The 17,344-nt window shown below is 56.8% G+C and overlaps 6 protein-coding genes across 10 annotated transcripts; all 6 read left to right on the top strand.

Annotated features, from left to right (window-relative positions):
• Positions 1 to 293: 293 nt before the first annotated feature.
• Positions 294 to 2,234, top strand: ABB37_06131 (putative mitochondrial hypothetical protein; the record flags this gene model as incomplete). The annotated part of the gene is made up of 1 exon (XM_015804390.1): positions 294 to 2,234. The coding sequence occupies exon 1, from the start codon at positions 600 to 602 to the stop codon at positions 2,232 to 2,234; it is 1,635 nt and encodes a 544-aa protein (XP_015656964.1). The 5' UTR covers positions 294 to 599.
• Positions 2,235 to 3,384: 1,150 nt separating this feature from the next.
• Positions 3,385 to 6,052, top strand: ABB37_06130 (hypothetical protein; the record flags this gene model as incomplete). Its single annotated transcript, XM_015804389.1, has 1 exon — positions 3,385 to 6,052. Exon 1 carries the CDS (start codon positions 4,049 to 4,051, stop codon positions 6,050 to 6,052), a length of 2,004 nt encoding a protein of 667 aa, XP_015656963.1. The 5' UTR covers positions 3,385 to 4,048.
• Positions 6,053 to 6,633: 581 nt separating this feature from the next.
• On the top strand, positions 6,634 to 11,642 carry ABB37_06129 (putative mitochondrial aconitase). Of its 2 annotated transcripts, none has more exons than XM_015804388.1 (1): positions 6,634 to 11,642. In XM_015804388.1, exon 1 carries the CDS (start codon positions 7,100 to 7,102, stop codon positions 9,788 to 9,790), a length of 2,691 nt encoding a protein of 896 aa, XP_015656962.1. In that variant the 5' UTR covers positions 6,634 to 7,099; the 3' UTR covers positions 9,791 to 11,642. The 2 variants fall into 2 exon arrangements, with proteins under 2 accessions (XP_015656962.1, XP_015656961.1); XM_015804387.1 differs by having other exon boundaries at positions 6,641 to 11,642.
• A 527-nt stretch (positions 11,643 to 12,169) lies between these two features.
• On the top strand, positions 12,170 to 13,635 carry ABB37_06128 (putative mitochondrial hypothetical protein; the record flags this gene model as incomplete). The annotated part of the gene is made up of 1 exon (XM_015804386.1): positions 12,170 to 13,635. Exon 1 carries the CDS (start codon positions 12,352 to 12,354, stop codon positions 13,633 to 13,635), a length of 1,284 nt encoding a protein of 427 aa, XP_015656960.1. The 5' UTR covers positions 12,170 to 12,351.
• Positions 13,636 to 14,286: 651 nt separating this feature from the next.
• Positions 14,287 to 15,292, top strand: ABB37_06127 (hypothetical protein; the record flags this gene model as incomplete). Of its 2 annotated transcripts, none has more annotated exons than XM_015804385.1 (1): positions 14,287 to 15,292. In XM_015804385.1, exon 1 carries the CDS (start codon positions 14,408 to 14,410, stop codon positions 15,290 to 15,292), a length of 885 nt encoding a protein of 294 aa, XP_015656959.1. In that variant the 5' UTR covers positions 14,287 to 14,407. The 2 variants fall into 2 exon arrangements, with proteins under 2 accessions (XP_015656959.1, XP_015656958.1); XM_015804384.1 differs by having other exon boundaries at positions 14,310 to 15,292.
• A 623-nt stretch (positions 15,293 to 15,915) lies between these two features.
• On the top strand, positions 15,916 to 17,321 carry ABB37_06126 (putative uracil-DNA-glycosylase; the record flags this gene model as incomplete). 3 transcript variants are annotated; one of them, XM_015804383.1, is made up of 1 exon in its annotated part: positions 15,916 to 17,321. In XM_015804383.1, the coding sequence occupies exon 1, from the start codon at positions 16,149 to 16,151 to the stop codon at positions 17,319 to 17,321; it is 1,173 nt and encodes a 390-aa protein (XP_015656957.1). In that variant the 5' UTR covers positions 15,916 to 16,148. The 3 variants fall into 3 exon arrangements, with proteins under 3 accessions (XP_015656957.1, XP_015656956.1, XP_015656955.1); XM_015804382.1 differs by having other exon boundaries at positions 15,954 to 17,321; XM_015804381.1 differs by having other exon boundaries at positions 15,982 to 17,321.
• Positions 17,322 to 17,344: the final 23 nt, after the last annotated feature.

Genomic DNA, 17,344 nt, shown 5'->3' with positions numbered 1-17,344 from the left:
ATGGACGTGCGTTGAGGACGGCACAGAAAGCGCTTTCGTTTCCAGAGCGGGGGAAAAAGAATAGAACAAGGAAAAGAGGCAGCGGAACCCTTTTTTCCTGTCTTCTCTGCTGGAGCTGGCGCGGATTTCCCTCTTGTACGGGAGATGATGACGGAGATGCTTAAAAAACGAACGATGCATTACTTCTGTTTCTTCGCCTACTTCTCCTCTACTCTTTCTTTTCGACGCCGCATCGCTTACACACCGCAATTATCATTGTTACTATTATTATTATTATTGACCTATCTCGTGAAGGAAACTCTCTCTCTTTTTTTCCCCTTGTTTTGTTGTGGATATCAACTCCTCGCGGTTACCGTCTCTCAGGCTTTACTTATTTTTCGATTCGCCTTTGTTATTAATACTATTATTGTTCTTTGTTTTGCGCGAACAGTCTGGCCGTACATTTTTGGGCGTCGTTCATAGAGCGTGTAATTACACGGCAGTAGCGTCGGCGTCGCTTCTTCACTTGTAGCAAACGGTGGGGAGGATTTCTTTTCCTCTTTTTTTTGTTTTTGCAAAAGGGAATACACAACCACCACATAATAGGAGCTTCAACCAATATGGCCTCAAGCGATCCTGCTGAGACGGAGCGGCTGATTCGTCAAAAATTAGAAGCGAGCGGGCAGTATGGGAAAATGCGTGCCATGATCATGGAGGCTGCGCTGCAGACCGTGCAGTCTTCCTCTTCCTCCTCCTCCGATAGCAACGGCGCAAACAGCAGCAAACAGTTTTTTGCGCCTTCCGCGGCCCTCAGCGAGGCCAAAAAGAGTGGCCTGACGGAGTTGAGCATCGTCTTCGAGTACCTCCACTCCTTGGGCCTCCAGTACACCGAAAGTGTGCTGCGTCTGGAGGCGGGGCTGTCCGCGGTGCCGCTGCAGTCCAGCGCAGAGCTGCATCAAAATTTTGGCGTTGCCCCGCCCGGGACGTGTTTGACGGCGCTGGTGCGAGGGAACGTCCACGCCGGTTCAGGTGCTGGTGACGGGGGCAGCCGTGCAGATGTCCCCCCTTCGTCCACGCAGCCCGCTGCCGCCGCGGTGGTGGAGGAGCCGGCAGACGACGCCGCCTCCGACCACGACCAGCCCGGCGGCGAGGACACTACCTACTTCATCTCCAACTGGGCGAAGCGACACTTTGTGCGATATCAGCAGGTGTCGGGGCAGCAGGTGCAGCTCGATCGCCTGACGGACTGCTCGACCGTCGTGCTCGACGAGCTCGACAGCATGACAGCCGACGACTGCGAGGGCGGCGAGGTGGTGATTGCCGCCTGCGAAGGCAGCGTGTTTCTGCGCAACTGCAAAAATATGACGGTTCACGTCGCCTGCAAGCAGCTGCGCACCCGCGACTGCGAGAACATCGACCTACACATCTTCACCACCACCGACCCGGTGGTGGAGATGAGCCACCACATTCATTTCTACCCTTTTCACCTGCGGTTGCCGGGTCTGCGACGGCTGTTCTCGGAGGCCCGTTTAGACCCCAAATTGAACCGCTTTGTGCACGTCTACGACTTTACGCCAAGTGAGCCGGACCTGCCGGAGCAGCACTTCCTGGTGCACTTCCCTGAGCATGAACAGCACATGACGGACCGCTGCGCCACCTACGGCGCCCCGGAGTGCCCACCCGAACTGGAACAGCTGCTGGCCCTGCAGCTCATGCCGGCCGCCAGCTCCGAATCGGGCAAGAACAAAAGCTACGACATCAAGACAGGGTCAAAGGTGTGGACGGCGACGACGGGGATGCCCGCGGCGGTGCCAGTTGTAGCCGCCGCTGCTGCTGTTGCTGGTGCTGGTGCCGCTGCTGCGGCGGAGAGACCTCCCGTTTCCTCCGCTGCGGCGGCCACCACCACCACCACCACCACCACCACCGCGGCTGCTTACAAGAGCGACTTCGAGGCCTCGGATAACGAACACTCCTCGGTGCACTCCTCCTCCGTCTCCGATGTGGCGAGTGACAGCAGCGGCAACAGTAACAGCAGCGATGACGGTGACGCTCGTGGCGCTGCCGCGGCGCGGGGTGCTGCACCCAAGAAGGCGGCGGTGACTCCGAATGGGGCTCTCACCGCCGCGGCTACGGGGGGCCACTCCGCGATGCCTGGCGGGCTGGACGATGAGGCGTACTCCTCCTTCGATGACGAGAGCGACGCGGCGGACGCGGATGACAAGTATGCGGTACACGAAGATGAGGACGATTTCTAAAAAGAAGAATAATGAAAAGTAGCTTTCCTTTTCTACCTTCTTGTGGAAAAGCCGCTGTTGCGGTTCTCTTCTGCGCTGCAAAGCTGTTACTGAGAAACAAACAAAACAAAACGAAAGAAAACAACACAAAAAAGCCCACCCGAGCTACACAACTTCGGAAGGGCGCTTCGTGCACGCTGGACGTTTTGTTTTCTGTTCCTTTACTTCTCTGTGTGTTTTTTTCTAAGATCTTCTCGCCTCTCTACACCTTTATAGAATGCCGGTACGAATTAACTGTCCAAAAAGAAATACTAAAGAGAAGGAACCCCGCTCAATTTTTTGTGTTAGCGCCGGAGGTCAAACCCAGCGAGTGGCCGCCTCTATTTTTCCTCCTTCCATATATGATTCGCTGACCCTTATCCTGACGCTGCGTAGGGGGGGGGGGTGCATCTTTTGTCGTCACATCCTCTTTTCCTCTCTCTCCCCCAAGTGTGGATGGCAGTAGGCTCACACGCCAGAAACCCCCCTTTCTGTTTTCTGCACGTAAGCCGCCGTTTCTCCAGGCGTGTGTTCATCGTTTCCTTTTGTTTTTTTTTATTGGTTTGCTGTTCTTCTTCTACAACGATTGTTTGTCGTGTGAGCCCCTCCCCCGGGGGCTTCGTGATACCTTGTCTGTCGTGTCCAGCAGAAACGGTACGGGTGTTTTTGTTTCCCCATTTTTGATGTTTTCTTTTGTTTATTGTTTTGTTCTCTGAGAGCTGCGAAGAAGATGTTCACGATCGAGATGGCTGATAGACACAAGTCGGCGGCGTAATGATGATGAAAAACGGTATTTAATAATAATTACCCTGCCACAAAAATGAGAAACGGAAAGCGTCAAATACACCTAGCGGCGGCGTGATTGCTGACATGAGAGAATCTGAATGATTGGTGTATATATAAAAGGGACTTTGAAGACACGGACACATCACTGTTCAGCGGAGCAGTCAAGCGGCGAGAAGCGCCGGAAGAGAACACGCACCCTACCGCTTACGGTCCACTGCTGATGTGTGAAGAAGGTGAAATTCTCCGAATCCTCTTTGGTGTTTTTCCTTTTACGTTGTGGGTACTCGCTCCTTTTTCTCTTCTTTTTTTTTCTTCTTCGTGTGTACGATGCGATTGAAATGTCAAAGGTGGAGAGAGGGCTTCATGCATGCAGTTGCATAGGCACACACACGCACACACACACGCACACCTCCTGCATGAGCTCCGTTCGCTCTCCTGTACGAGTCCTCTTTGTTTCTGTGTTATTTCTGTGGTTTCTGCTGCTGAAAAGGCGTGCTGCGTTACCGCCAACCTCACAAGCACAAAAGGCAACGGTGCGGAGCTGAAGATCGCAAAAAAGGAAAAAAAGAGAAGAAACTGATCGACCTCTTTTTGTTTGCATAGATTGCTCCTTGAGCTCTACGCGCGGATAGTCTAACATCGCTTCACAAAAAAAAAGCAAACAAACGCACCGCCAGTCACGGCAACATTTAGAAGTGCACATCATCTCACGTTGATAGATCCACACACACACACACATATATATATATATATATCACGATTATTCTAGACGTGTGCTTCCCTGTACAATTATAATAGAATTTTTTTTTGCTGTTTTCCCTGCTCACCCCCTCTCCCTCCTTTTTGAGGTCTTCATACAAAAGTCGCCACCGATTGTGGCCGGTGGAATGGATAGAGAACACCCTAGCCAGCGGAGGCTGTACAGGGGCGGAGGTGTAGCCGTCGTGCACCGCTCGAGTTCGTTTCCTGCTTCCGCTGTTGTTCACGCGGATGGGACCAGCACGCAGCCTATGCCTGGTAACTCTCTCTCCAGCCCATACAGTGGGGAGCCGAGTTCCACGCGCCGTGGCAGTGACTGCCGTGTCGGCGTCGCCTCCGTCTCCCGCGGTGCCGCGCACTCGCCGGCGGTGTGGGTGTTGGACGACCCCCTTCGCACCGGTGAGGAGGAGGCAGGAACCGTCGCCGCCGCAGCAGGTGACACGTGGGAGGGGACAGATCGTGCTGACGTAGAAGACGACGAGGTGGAATGGCAGAGACAACTAGAAAGTGAGGGCCGCAGCCGGCGCGACCGCGTTCGACAACTCCAGCCGTTGTCACAGCCATGGATGGTGGGCGCCGTCGAGCACCACGCCGCCAGCACCGCTCAGGCGCCGTCGCCGCGGGTGCTGGACAACCGACTGCACAGTTTTGTACTACCCCGCTCCCTCTCGCGTGACAGTAAAATGTCCCTCTCGTCCCGCTCGGCGGAGGCGACGGCGTCTGCCGCGGCGTCCATCCCGTCCCACGCAGCGCGCGTGAGTGCCCCACCGGCGGAGACGACAGAGGATGAGCTGTCCACCTCCACCGCTTCGTCCTCGCGTCAACGCCATCCCGCGCCGTCTGCCGCTGCTGCCGTTGCCACACGCGCGAGGAGGACACCGCAGCAGGTAGCGTCGGCATCCACTCATCGCGCCGCCTCCGCTGCGCAGCACCGCACGCAAGAGGTGCAGGACGAGTCTCCCGGCTCAACACAACGCACCTCTTCTCGATCTCCTTCTTCGGCGTCTTCGGCGTCTTCCTCGGCGCTTTCCGCGGCAGCGAAGAAAACGGTTCTATCCCCGTCCTCGTTCAAACAATCCCTCCGCACTTCTCATCCGGTCAGCCTCGACGTGGATGGCTTGGGTCCGCTCATGGTGGTGCATTTGGATGTCCTCCCTGCGCTGGGCCACGCTCGTGCGGCGTCGACAACAACGCCAGCTGGGCAACACTACAGTGACCTCCAATCGTCTGCGGTGGGTGTCGCAGCGGACATGAGCCCCAGTACCGCCCTCGTTGTGCACCCGGATGCGACGGCGGCGGAGTCCTCCGTGGACGACCGTGGAGAACCAACCGCCGCTGTCAAGGCGCTGGTGGTGCAGGAGGCAGACGGGGCCCACAGCCGCGAGGTCGCCGCGTTGTACGCGAAGCTGGAGGTGGCTGAGCAACGGGCCCGCATTGCCGAACAGCAGGTGAGCGCCGCCGCGGAGCTCCGTGCAGGGGAGTTGCTGCAGAGCTACAAAGCAGACGAGCGGCAGCGCCGGGCACATTTCCAAACCTCTCTTGACACCCTGCGGGAAGAGAACAGAGAGCTGACGGCGCAGCTGGAGGCGGCGGCGCGGGCGCCTGCGATGGGTCTCCGCCCCTCCACGTCCGCTGCTGCTTCTGTGCTCCCCTACGCACCCTTAACGGCGAAGAGGGGGGAGGAGGCGGGGTCCCTCGCTCTGGCCAGCGGGGTGGACGTTGTCCATCAGGTGCAGTCCGTCGAGGCGTACTGGCGAGAGCGGCTGCGCAACGCGGAGCGGCACTGGGAGGACGAGATGACGCAGCAGGCACGCCAGCGACGCGAGGCGCTCGACCAGGTCGACGAGCTGGTGCGCACGGTCGAGCAAACGCAGGAGGAGCTGCGCTACACCCGCCGGCAGGCCGCGCGTCTACGAGAGGAAAATGTGCGGCTTGCCAACGCTGCCTCTCCGGGTGGGCTGTCTGCCTCGGGGCAGCTGCCGAGTGCGGCGGTGTCGGCCGAGGCGGTGGCCCGGCTGCGTCAGGCGCTGAAGGAGCACGAGCACCGCGAGGCGGCGCTGCTCGCACAGGTGGAGAGCTACGGCGAGGAGGCGACGCAGGTGCGACTGCGCTACGAGGCGGCGCTCGAGAAGGCGCGGCAGGACGTGGACGCGGAGCGGCGCCGCAGTACGGAGATGGTGAAGCTGTACGGCAGCCAGTTGGAGTCGCTGCACCACCAGCTGCGGGAATCGAAGATGGCAGGCGCCCCTCGATGAGGTCGGAAGGAGGCGGCGGAGGGGGAGTAGGAGGAAGGGAATAAACGCGGTGGCTGTGGCGGCGGCTGTTTTTTCCTTTCTCTTTTGTGCTCCTCGATTACTCTGTAACTCCCGCTTGCTCTAGCGATATTGGTGGTCTCGTCAACGCCTCATAATCTTAAAAAAAAAAATACTGAGAACAGCAAGCGAAGCCGAACGCCTTTTTTGTGTTGTATCTCTCGCGTCGCACAAAACGGTGCGCACGGGTTCCGCACACCTACACCATCGTCTCATGATACATACAGCTATTTCTCTGGCTCTCTCTTGTGTGCATTGATATACTTCGTTGCTTAGCAGAACCTTTATGAAGGCTTTTTTTACGAGTTTTTGCGTTACCGCAGCGAGAAAAACAACATCGACATCAACAATAATAATGACGATAAGGATGAAAGGCTAGGTAGCGACGCCGACCATTAAATAAAGACAACCCGAGCGGCGTTTGCTTCTTGGAAACTCGCCGCGACCGCCTCCTCTTATTATTATTTTTTTGCGTTATCTCGTCTTTGCTCCCTCTCGTATCTTCCTTTACTTCGTACTCTAAAGGATGAAGAAAATCTAACCCACACCCACGCACACGCACACGTACGCGGAAATTACTTTTCCTTTATCTTTTATCTTTTTCTCTCACACCGACACACTTATAGCACCTTAGCAGTAATTTCACTTACGAACGGCCAAACCAGAATCCGAATTTAGTTCTCCCTCTTTGTTCTTTTTCTTTGATGATAGCTTTTCCTGCTCTTATCATCGCTCTCTTATTCACCTAACGAATTAGTAAAAGAAATATCTTCCTCGCTCGGTGTATTGATCTATATATATATATATAGCTATACATATATTTGCTGCGTTGAGCTTCTTTTCCGGTGGGCATCGGTGCACATATCACATAGCACCCTTCTCTACCACAAACGGTACACTGAGCGAATCCCCTGACACGAGAAAAAGAACGGAGGTCAAGGATACTTCTTTTTCTACCTCTCATCTAACTCTAAAAAAGAAAAGAAAAACATGTTCCGCACTGCAGTCCAACTGGCCAAGAAGGGCCCCCAGCCGAACCCCTTCAACGCCAAGTACCTCGGCCTTCTCCAGGCAGACGGCGGCAGCGCGAAGTACTACAAGATCAACGAGATCGACTCCAAATACCACCACCTGCCCTTCAGCATTCGCGTGCTGCTCGAGTCGGCGGTGCGCAACTGCGACGAGTTCGACGTCACCTCCAAGACGGTGGAGAACATCTTCGACTGGAAGACGAACTGCACCAAGGGGATTGAGATCCCTTTTAAGCCGGCGCGCGTGGTGCTGCAGGACTTCACCGGCGTGCCGTGCGTGGTCGATCTGGCGGCGATGCGGGACGCAACGAAGCGCCTCGGCGGCGACCCGCGCCGCATCAACCCGCAGATCCCTGTGAACCTCGTCGTCGATCACTCCGTCCAGGTCGACTGCGCCGGTGTGGCGGACGCGGTGGAGAAGAACCAGGACATGGAGATGTACCGCAACCACGAGCGGTTCGAGTTTCTCAAGTGGGGCTCGAAGGCCTTTGACAATCTGCTGATTGTGCCGCCCGGCTCTGGTATTGTGCACCAGGTGAACTTGGAGTACCTCGCTCGCGTCGTCTTTAACCACGACGGCGTGCTCTACCCCGACTCCGTCGTCGGCACCGACTCGCACACGACGATGATCAACGGCCTCGGTGTGGTTGGCTGGGGTGTGGGTGGGATCGAGGCGGAGGCTGGCATGCTCGGCCAGTCCCTCTCCATGGTGCTGCCGCAGGTGGTGGGTTACAAGTTCACGGGCAAGCTGCCGGAGGGCTGCACCGCCACAGACCTCGTGCTGACGGTGGTGAAGAACTTGCGCAAGCTCGGTGTGGTGGGCAAGTTTGTGGAGTTCTACGGCCCAGGTGTCGACGCGCTGTCGCTGGCGGACCGTGCCACGCTGGCGAACATGGCCCCCGAGTACGGCGCCACGACCGGCTACTTCCCGATTGACGGCGAGACGATCAACTACCTCAAGAACACCAGTCGCTCCATCGAGCACGTGGGGCGTATTGAGAACTACGCCAAGGCGGTCGGTCTCTTCCGCACGGGCGAGGAGAGGATCGAGTACTCGCAGCATCTGGAGCTGGATCTGTCGACGGTGGTGCCCTGCGTGGCTGGCCCGAAGCGCCCGCACGACAACGTCGCCCTCTCCGATCTGTCGAAGGACTTCACGGCGTGCATGTCGGCCAAGTCCGGCTTCAAAGGCTTCGGCATCCCGGAGGCGGAGCACAGCAAGAAGGTGAAGTACACGGTGAACGGGCAGGAGGCCACGATGGAGCACGGCAGCGTGGTGATCGCCTCCATCACGTCGTGCACCAACACGTCGAACCCGAACGTGCTCGTGGCGGCCGGCTTGGTGGCGAAGAAGGCGCTCGAGAAGGGCCTGAAGGTGCCGCCGGGGATCAAGACCTCCCTCTCCCCGGGCTCGCACGTCGTAACCAAGTACCTGGAGAACTCAGGGCTGCAGAAGAGCTTCGACGCCCTCGGCTTCCAGGCCACCGGCTACGGCTGCATGACCTGCATCGGCAACTCGGGCGAGATCGCGCCGGAGGTGTCGAAGTGCATTACGGACAACAACTTCGTCGCCGCGGCGGTGCTCTCCGGCAACCGCAACTTCGAGGCCCGCATTCATCCCTTGACTGCGGCGAACTACCTCGCCTCGCCGCCCCTCGTCGTGGCCTTCGCGCTGGCGGGCCGCACAAACATCGACTTCACGAAGGAGCCGATCGCGAACGGGGTGTACCTGCGCGACATCTGGCCCACCAACGAGGAGATTGCCGCGGTGGTGAACCAGTACGTGACGCCGGACCTCTTCAAGGAGGTCTACGCACACATCACCACCATGAACGAGAAATGGAATGAGCTGAAGGTGGAGGAGGGCGAGTTCTACAAGTGGGACCCCAAGTCCACGTACATCCACAATCCGCCGTACTTCGACGGCATGACCAAGACGCCGCCGGGCCTGAGGAGCATCGAGAACGCCGCCTGCCTCGCCGTCTTCGGCGACTCCATCACGACGGACCACATCTCCCCTGCCGGCAACATCGCGAAGGACTCCCCGGCGGCGAAGTTCCTGAAGGAGCATGGAGTGGAGCGGAAGGACTTCAACACCTACGGCTCTCGCCGTGGCAATGACGAGATCATGGTGCGTGGCACCTTCGCGAACACCCGCCTCGGCAACCGCCTCGTCGGCGAGGGCCAGACAGGGCCCTACACCGTCTACCACCCCAACGGCGAGAAGATGTTCATCTTCGATGCGGCGATGAAGTACCAGGCGGACAACGTCCCCACGGTGATCCTGGCGGGCAAGGAATACGGCAGCGGCTCCTCGCGCGATTGGGCCGCAAAAGGCCCGTTCCTGCAGGGCGTGAAGGCCGTCGTCGCGGAGAGCTTCGAGCGCATTCACCGCTCCAACCTGGTCGGCATGGGCATCGTGCCCCTGCAGTTTAAGGAGGGCGAGAACGCGCAGACCCTCGGCTTGACAGGCAAGGAGAAGTTCTCGATCGACTTCTCGGGTGAGCTGCGCCCGCGGCAGGACATCGTCGTGAAGTACGACAACGGTAAGTCCTTCACGGCGATCCTGCGCATTGATACGGAGATGGAGGTGAAGTACGTGGAGAACGGCGGCATTCTCAACTACGTCCTCCGCACCAAGATCGAGTAGAAATGCTGAGAAATAAATGGTAATGAAAGCATACAATAAAAATAATAATAGGAATCCGAGCGGCAACATTCTTTAAAAGAAAATGGATATATAAGAAGACATCTCAACCGCCTCTACGGTTTTAACGCACATTCTGTTTGACAATTCGAAACTGTAGCTCGCAACCCCCTTATAAAATAATATATGTTGTTTTAAACCGGACGACACAGATATCTAATTATCCTCTCAACACGAACACCTCCAAGATGAACTGTTTGCCTTTGCACCTCCTCATGCGCCGTTCCCATTTCGAAACTCTCGGCGGCACCCCGGACGCTCTACGTTGCCAACCTCGCATGGCCATTTGCGACTGCTTTGGGCTTTGTGTACGTTGTCAGCTGCGATTGTGAATGAGCAGGGAAAGAGAGAGAGAAACGGAAGGGAAGAAGAAGAAAAATGATCCAAGTTAAAGAAACGTTGGGCGTGTACCCCCTCGTGTTTTTTTTTCTAAAATGGTGTTTTTTCACATTCTACTTTTTTTCTTCTGTCGTTTGCCTCCGCTCTGCTCGGCAGCCCCCCCCGTCTCACCTCAGCTGTATTGATTCAGAGGATACGGGCGGTACAGAAGGAAAGACCTGAAGCGTGTAATGTTTTGGTTCTGCGCTTTGTTATGCTGTGGGGAGTTTTTTTTTTTGCTGTTCTTTCCTTTTCCTTTCCTTTGTCGTGCGCTGCCTGTGCTGACTCACGTTGATTCGTTGCTGACTTTTATTGTTGTTGTGCAGGGTGTCATTTCGATCCTTTCGCGAGGGAGCACGCCTTGCAGCGAAAGACACGTTAGAGCTTGCGTGTTTGCAACCGAGGAAGCATACACGCGCGCCGTGCAACGGGATGCCACACAGCTGCAGTGTTCACGAGTGAGCGTCACGATATAGATGTATAGCCGTATACATACAGCTATATATGCTTTTTTTTTTCTTGTTGAGCATCGCGATGCAGGTGAAATGCTTCGGGAACACACAAGTAAACTTTGCTGGACCAGAGTTAATTTGTAGAGCTATGCTTTCGTGCAACATCAGTTCTTTTCTGTTGGGAAAAAAATTGCCTATCAAAGTGCACTTGCTAGCGGCTTGCAAGGCTCTTTCTCTTTCTTTCATCTGTGTAACCAATTTGCGTGGACCCCATTGCGTCCAGCGGGGTGTGTCTCTGCGCGGAGGCGTTACGGATCACATATTACCAAATTGCCTTCTTTTTTTTTCCTTTTCTTTGTGGGTGCAAGGACGAAGCTTCAACCACTTCATCAGTTTTCTGACTCGGTGGATGAAAAGGGAAAGGAATAATGACTGTTCGATTGCTTTTACCTTTCACCTGTGTGTGTGTGTGTGTACGTCTGTGTGTGCGCGTGTCGTTGTTGGTTTAAACTTAGGAATTACTCCTTCTTGTTTTCCTAGACTCACATTTGAAAAACTTTTCACTTACTACTATTACTACTACTTTTATCATTACTACTTTTTTTTCTTTGAAAACGGATGTGTTAGTGGTTAGCCAAGGGAAGAAGGAATGAAACCGAGGTGAGGCGGTACGTCATCTTTTTTTCTTTTTAAATTGTCAGCGTATCCGTGATGCGGCCACGGACAAAACTCCCAAACCAACAGCAGCAACAAAGAAAACGGCGAAGACGTAATTGCCACGACGTAGAACTGCCTGTCGCAAGTCTTTCCATACGGTTTCTGCTGCCCTTCACTGTTGGTGATTATTCAATTGTTTCAATGTTTCTCTGTTTGACATTTGCTTGCTTTCTTTTTCTCTTTAACGGAATACGATCCTACTGTAACGCGTCGATACGCACGTTGAACTTCTACATCAGTGAAAGAAGTTTTACAAACGACATCAACACCACGAGCTGCGGGGGCGACCGCAGGATCCATGGACGCGGTGAATCGTGCGAAACTCCCACAACTCTCTCTCTCTTGCAGAGACGCGCACCACTGCCGTGCGCTAAAACCCCCCAAAATAGGAAGATCGAGGGAGAGTGTGCGTACCCTCGACGCGGTTGGCGAGTGTGATGCCTGCAAAAAGGAAAGAAAAACCCGCTGCTCAGACGATGGATTCTCTATAGCTTTCCGCTTGGCCATTTGTCGGCACGGAAGGGTCTGAGCAGGGAGAGGCGAGGCGAGCTTCAAGGGGTGCTCGAAGACAAAACAGAGTGCGGCTCAAGAGAAACCTCGTGGGAAGGAAAGAGGGAGTAGGATGACTCTGTTTGCTGCTTGGATGATGCGGTGTACGCGTCGCCAGCGGCTTCGGCTCAAAGGAAACAAACTTTGCCCTAAAAAAACAAACTGAAATGCTCAGAATCACCTCATTGAAGCACTTTTCTCTCATCTCCTTTCTTCTTGCTTTTTAGAAATTATTCATACACAGAGGAAAAAGGAAGAAGAACGAACTTTGCTTCGCACTTGGTTATCGTGCCTTTCTGTTGTTGTCTGCTTTCAGCACTTTCTGTGAGTCCCACGCCAACAGGTCTGTTATCGCGTACTCCAGTCCTGGATAGGGAAGAAACAAGAACAGAAGAAAAGAGAAAAACAATGCCGCCACTGACGCTGGAGCAGGTGCTGGCGCGATCGATGCGGCTGCCGCGTCAGCGCACGCAGCGCTACGTCTCCAAACTCTATCACGGCAGCAACTCCACCGCCGTGGACGCACACGCACAGCGCGCCACTCGCGCCGGTGCCCTCGCCAGCGGGCTGACAGAGCCCGGTCTCTTCCACCCGAGCCACAGCGATGTCGCAGCACCGCATCGGCGCGGCATGAAGGAACTCGCAGCACCCGCGCGGCAGGAAAAATTGAACTTTTTTGACTTGATGGAGCGCGAGGATGCGCTGCGGCGAGCGGGGCGGCTTTCGATACACCGCAGCGACCACCTCGTGCGCAACAGTACGGATCTCACGACGTTTCTGAACGCCGCCGCGCGCACCGGCGGCTGGCAGGATGGGCTGCGTGCGTTTGCCGAGGCAACGGCCCTGCCGGCCTTTCAGGCCCTCCTGCATGAGAGCACCGCCATTGCGTCAGCGAGCGGTGACTCGTCGACGCAGTGGGGCAGCAGCAATGACAGGGCTTCTCCTACTGATGATACTACGGCTGCTGCTGTCCCCTCTCATTCCCCATCCGCACCGTCCGTGTCCCTCTCCGGTGTAAACCCCAACGCAGCCCACATCGTGGCGCTGCTGAATATGTGTGCCACGGCGGGACAGTATCCGCTGGTGGAGAAAATCGGTGCCTTCTTCGCCCCCGCCTTTCCCGATGCGTTCGCGCGCGTTGTCGAGCTCCTCGCCGCGCGTGCGGCGGACACGGACGCCGCTGCAGCCCCTGGGTGGCGTGCGGCCTTCGTGTATCTGACCCAGCGTTGCCCCCTGCCCGCGGCGGAGGTCCCCGTGGAGGCCTTCAACGTGTGCCTGCGTGGCTGTGAGGAGGTGAAGGACTGGCGCGGGGCGCTGGAGGTGGTGCGGTCGATGGGGCCGAACCCGATGCAGGGGTGGACCTCCGCCGAGGAAGAGAAGGACGCCACGCAGGGCGAGCATACTGCTTCGTCTTCCTCCGCCACCGCCGGGACGGAGTCCCCGTCCCCGCACGAAGAGGCAGCTGCACCGGTGACGCCTGCGCAGACGTCGCTGTCGACGCCACCGCCGCCGAACGTCGTCAGCTACGCCACGCTCATCGCGACGCTCGAGCAGGCGGGGAAGGACCAGCTCGCGTCGGAGGTGCTGAACCGCCTACCCGCGGTGGAGAAGGAGGAGATCACTGCGTCGTACGCGGCGCTGATTTTTGTGTGGTCGAATCAGGTGTTACACAAGCACCGTCGCCGCTTTTAGAGCGACCCTGGAAGACAACGCCAGTCAAAGGGGAAGGGGCAATACATCAAGGAGGCCTTTCGCTTTTGCTTTCTTTTTCTTCTTGCCGTGTGCTTGCTTTTGTGTGCTTTGCTGCGTGGGGGTGCGTGCCGCGTAGAATAGTCGCTTATACCCTGCGCCGGCGCTTGCCATGGGAAACAAACAAAAAAGGAAGTACACTCGCAGCTCCTGAGTAAATGCAAAAAGACGATCAGCAGAGAAGGAGTGAGATCGGATGTGCCCTTTTGGTCCTATCCGTTGAACAGCTTCGTGCATTTACGCGGTGTAAGGGTGCGGAGTGAATGGCTGCAGCGTCATTGGTTTTTTTTTGTTTCTTCCGACTTCATTCGGCGCTGAATCACAACAGAAGTGGAAGGCAGGTGCAAAGCGAAATTCCAGCTCTCCGTTCTAAACGTGGCACAGGGTTTTTTTTTCCTATCTCGTTTCCGCTCAATAAGAAGCTGATGAAAAACGAAAAGTCCGGAGGCGGCGCGATGGGACGAAGCCCCAACTGGCCTTCGGTGGGATCCGCGCTTTTCCCCGACCGGTAGGCGGTCCTCCTCTTTCTTTGCTGTGCGCCTCCTCTTCATTTTGTTTTCGCTTTGACTTCGCTTCCTTTCTATCCTTTGCTTAGTCGGGTGCCTGACGTCCTCTTAGTTCAAGGAGACGCAGAAACAAATACGGTAATAATAGTAGTCAAAAAATCATTCACCACCACCACCACCACTATCCGAGCTCGTTTTGCGCTGCTGGCATGTCGGCTGCCGTGACGTGGCTGCAGAACAACCTCGGCATGGACGTGACAGGGGAGTGGGCTCGCCACATCCACCTCAACGTAGGCGGGATCTTCTACACCACACGTCGCCACACCTTACGCAACCTGCGCGAACACCCGCTCTTCGGCTCGATCCTCTCCGGTCGGGGCCACAAATGCGAGGACGGCAGTTTTCTCATTGACGGCGACGGCGCCCTCTTTCGCTACATCCTCGACTACCTGCGCAACGGCACGCTGAACGTGCCGGACAACTTCCATGAGTGGGGGATGCTGCTGCAGGAGGTGCGGCGCTACCAACTACCGGAGCTGGAGCAGCTCGTGCTCGGCTGCTTTGACTATCAGCGGTGCGTCTTTAAGCGTCAGCTGCCCCATGGCGTGTACGTGTGGTGGCCAGACACTCCCCACACTTCACCATCCGCGGGGGCTGTGGACAACGCCGATCGAAAACCGCCCTCGCAGACAGCACTGCCACCACATCATCATTCAGAGGCCTCCCATGTGGGGGTGACTCCTGCGAGACGCGCGGACACGAAGGGGGGAAGCGCCGGCTCCTCCACTGCGGCCACCACCGGTGGTATCGTCGCACCCCTATCCCCGCCGCTGCCGTCGTTGCCGTCGGGCTCCTACGACTCCTCCCCCCACTCCGCCTCTTCTTCATGTGTCCGAATTGTACCGCCGCTGCCGGGCTTGGAGGTGAACGCCACCACCGCTGCTACTGGCGCCAGCGTCACCTTCCGCTCGTCGCAGGTGCTGGTGGACCTGGACCAGCTGGTGACGGTGTTGCTGACGGCGTACGGCTACACGATTCAGCACTGGGACGAGGCGCACGGGCGTGTGCTGTTGACGCTGCCCGGTGCTCTGTGAGGCAAACCGACGAAAACCCTTCAAGAAAAAAAAACCCAGACGGGACTGGCACACCGTGGCCAGCGGCGGAAGGAAACTCTAGCGAAGCGCAACGTGTGTACGGTGCTCGTGGGAAGATGGGGCGAGAGCACTATAGCGCTAAAAAGAAAGGAAAGGAAACGAACGAGCCTTCTTAAATGATCGGGTGCAAGCTCGGTTAGCGGACGGCCGCGCAGCTTTTTGTAAACTGTAGAGGGGAGGGGAATGGGAGACAAGAGAAAAAGGCTCGTAGAGGGACACCGGCTTCTCAGAGCGTCGCTGCACGTGGAATTCTCTTCTCTTCTCATTCAATCCCTGACACACAGGCGTGTTCGCACTTGCTGTGTTCACAACCCAAGTTTTTATAGCAAAAGCTGAGCTTTATTCAGAAGCGAGACAAGCAAAGTGAGACGACGTGAAGAGTGCGACGAGGTAAGAACTAGGTTGCAATGTGGCCCTTCACTTTACATATGGTCTCCTTCGTGGCAGGCAACGTCTGTCGTTTGGACCGCCTCTGTCTGCACTTCGTAGGGTATTCGGTTGTGCTGCTTTCAAAAAAGGAAATCTCACCATTTGCCCTTCTTCACTGCCGCACTCCATTACCAGCTCCCCCGTTCACTTCTCCATTCCGCATTCACGAGCAGCACTTCATATATATATATTTTCTCGCAGGGAAATACACCGGACGATGCAACAAACGTATCTGGAGGCTAACGCGCAAAACAGGCTCTAAGAAGCACCCACCCCCACGACGCCGCATCATCGTATTTTGCCTACTTATTAACGAATAGATTCGCCGCAACACCAAAAATCCCCAAAATACCGTACCGGCCCGAACATGCAACGTACCCTCTTCGACTTTGCGCGAAGGACGACGGTCGCGTCGGCGTCTCCCGTTGCGACCGTGGGAGCCGGTGCGACGGCTGCTGCCTCGACCCCCCGTCCGCGCAGGTCGCCGTCCACCTCGCTCGAGCGCAGCCACGGCGAGGCCTCCAACACCCCTTCGCGCAAACGTGTGCGGCAGCAAAACGAAAGCGCAGGCAGTGATCGTCATCACGCTGGCCTCTCCCGAGAGGACCCGGTGGACCTGGAGGAGAGCAGCCTCAGCGTGGTGGCGGTGGCCGAAGAAAAACGCGAAGCCACCGTGTCCACGACGACGGATGCGCCCGCACCGCGACGGCCGTCACGCGGCAACTCACCGCCGATACCCGCATCCGAGTGCACGACCGCTTCCAGTAGCGTGAACGATAATAACCATCGCATTGTTGCGCCGCCGGCGACGGGCAGCCACTGGCTTGCGGACCTGATCAGCAGCCCGGAGTGGAAGTCCTTTCTTCAACCTCTCACCGCAGATACATGGCGCAACGGTGAGTTCGCCCGCATTCAGCGCTTTCTCGATGGGGAGAGGGCGAAGGGGAAGGTGGTGCTGCCGCCCGCTGCGCTCATCTTCAACGCCTTCAACAGCTGCCCCTTTGCGGAGCTAAAAGTTGTCCTCCTCGGGCAGGACCCGTACCACAACCTGAACCAGGCGCACGGCTTGTGCTTCTCCGTGCTACCTGGCGTTCCCGTCCCACCTAGCTTAAAGAACATGTACAAGGAGCTTGCGACGGACATCCCCGGCTTTCAGGCGCCCACGCACGGCTACCTGCAGAGCTGGGCCGAGCAGGGCATGCTGATGCTCAACGCGACCTTGACGGTTGAGGCGCACAGTGCGAACTCGCACAGCAAGGCGAGTGGGTGGCAGCACTTCACCGATGCCGTGATCGCACACCTCTCCGCGCACCATCCCAACCGCCTTGTCTTTTTATTGTGGGGCAGCTTTGCGCAGCAGAAGAAGAAGCTGATCGACACGCGGCGGCACGTGGTGATCGAGAGCGTGCACCCCTCGCCGCTGAGTGCGAGCAGGGGCTGGTTTGGCAGCCACTGCTTCTCGGCGTGTAACACGGCGCTGCGGGCGATGGGCCACACACCGATGTACTGGCAGCTTCCACTGCAGGTGCAAACGATGTAGCCAAAAGAAAAAAGGGTAGGGGA

The sequence above is a fragment of the Leptomonas pyrrhocoris genome, assembly GCF_001293395.1.
Source record: "Leptomonas pyrrhocoris isolate H10 chromosome Unknown, whole genome shotgun sequence".
NCBI lineage: Eukaryota > Euglenozoa > Kinetoplastea > Trypanosomatida > Trypanosomatidae > Leptomonas > Leptomonas pyrrhocoris.
Note: the sequence above shows the minus strand (reverse complement) of the source record. Positions and strands in the feature narration are given on the sequence as shown.

Excerpts from the sequence above, each read along its gene's own strand:
- ABB37_06129 (XM_015804388.1), top strand. The coding sequence starts at position 7,100 with ATGTTCCGCACTGCAGTCCAACTGGCCAAGAAGGGCCCCCAGCCGAAC.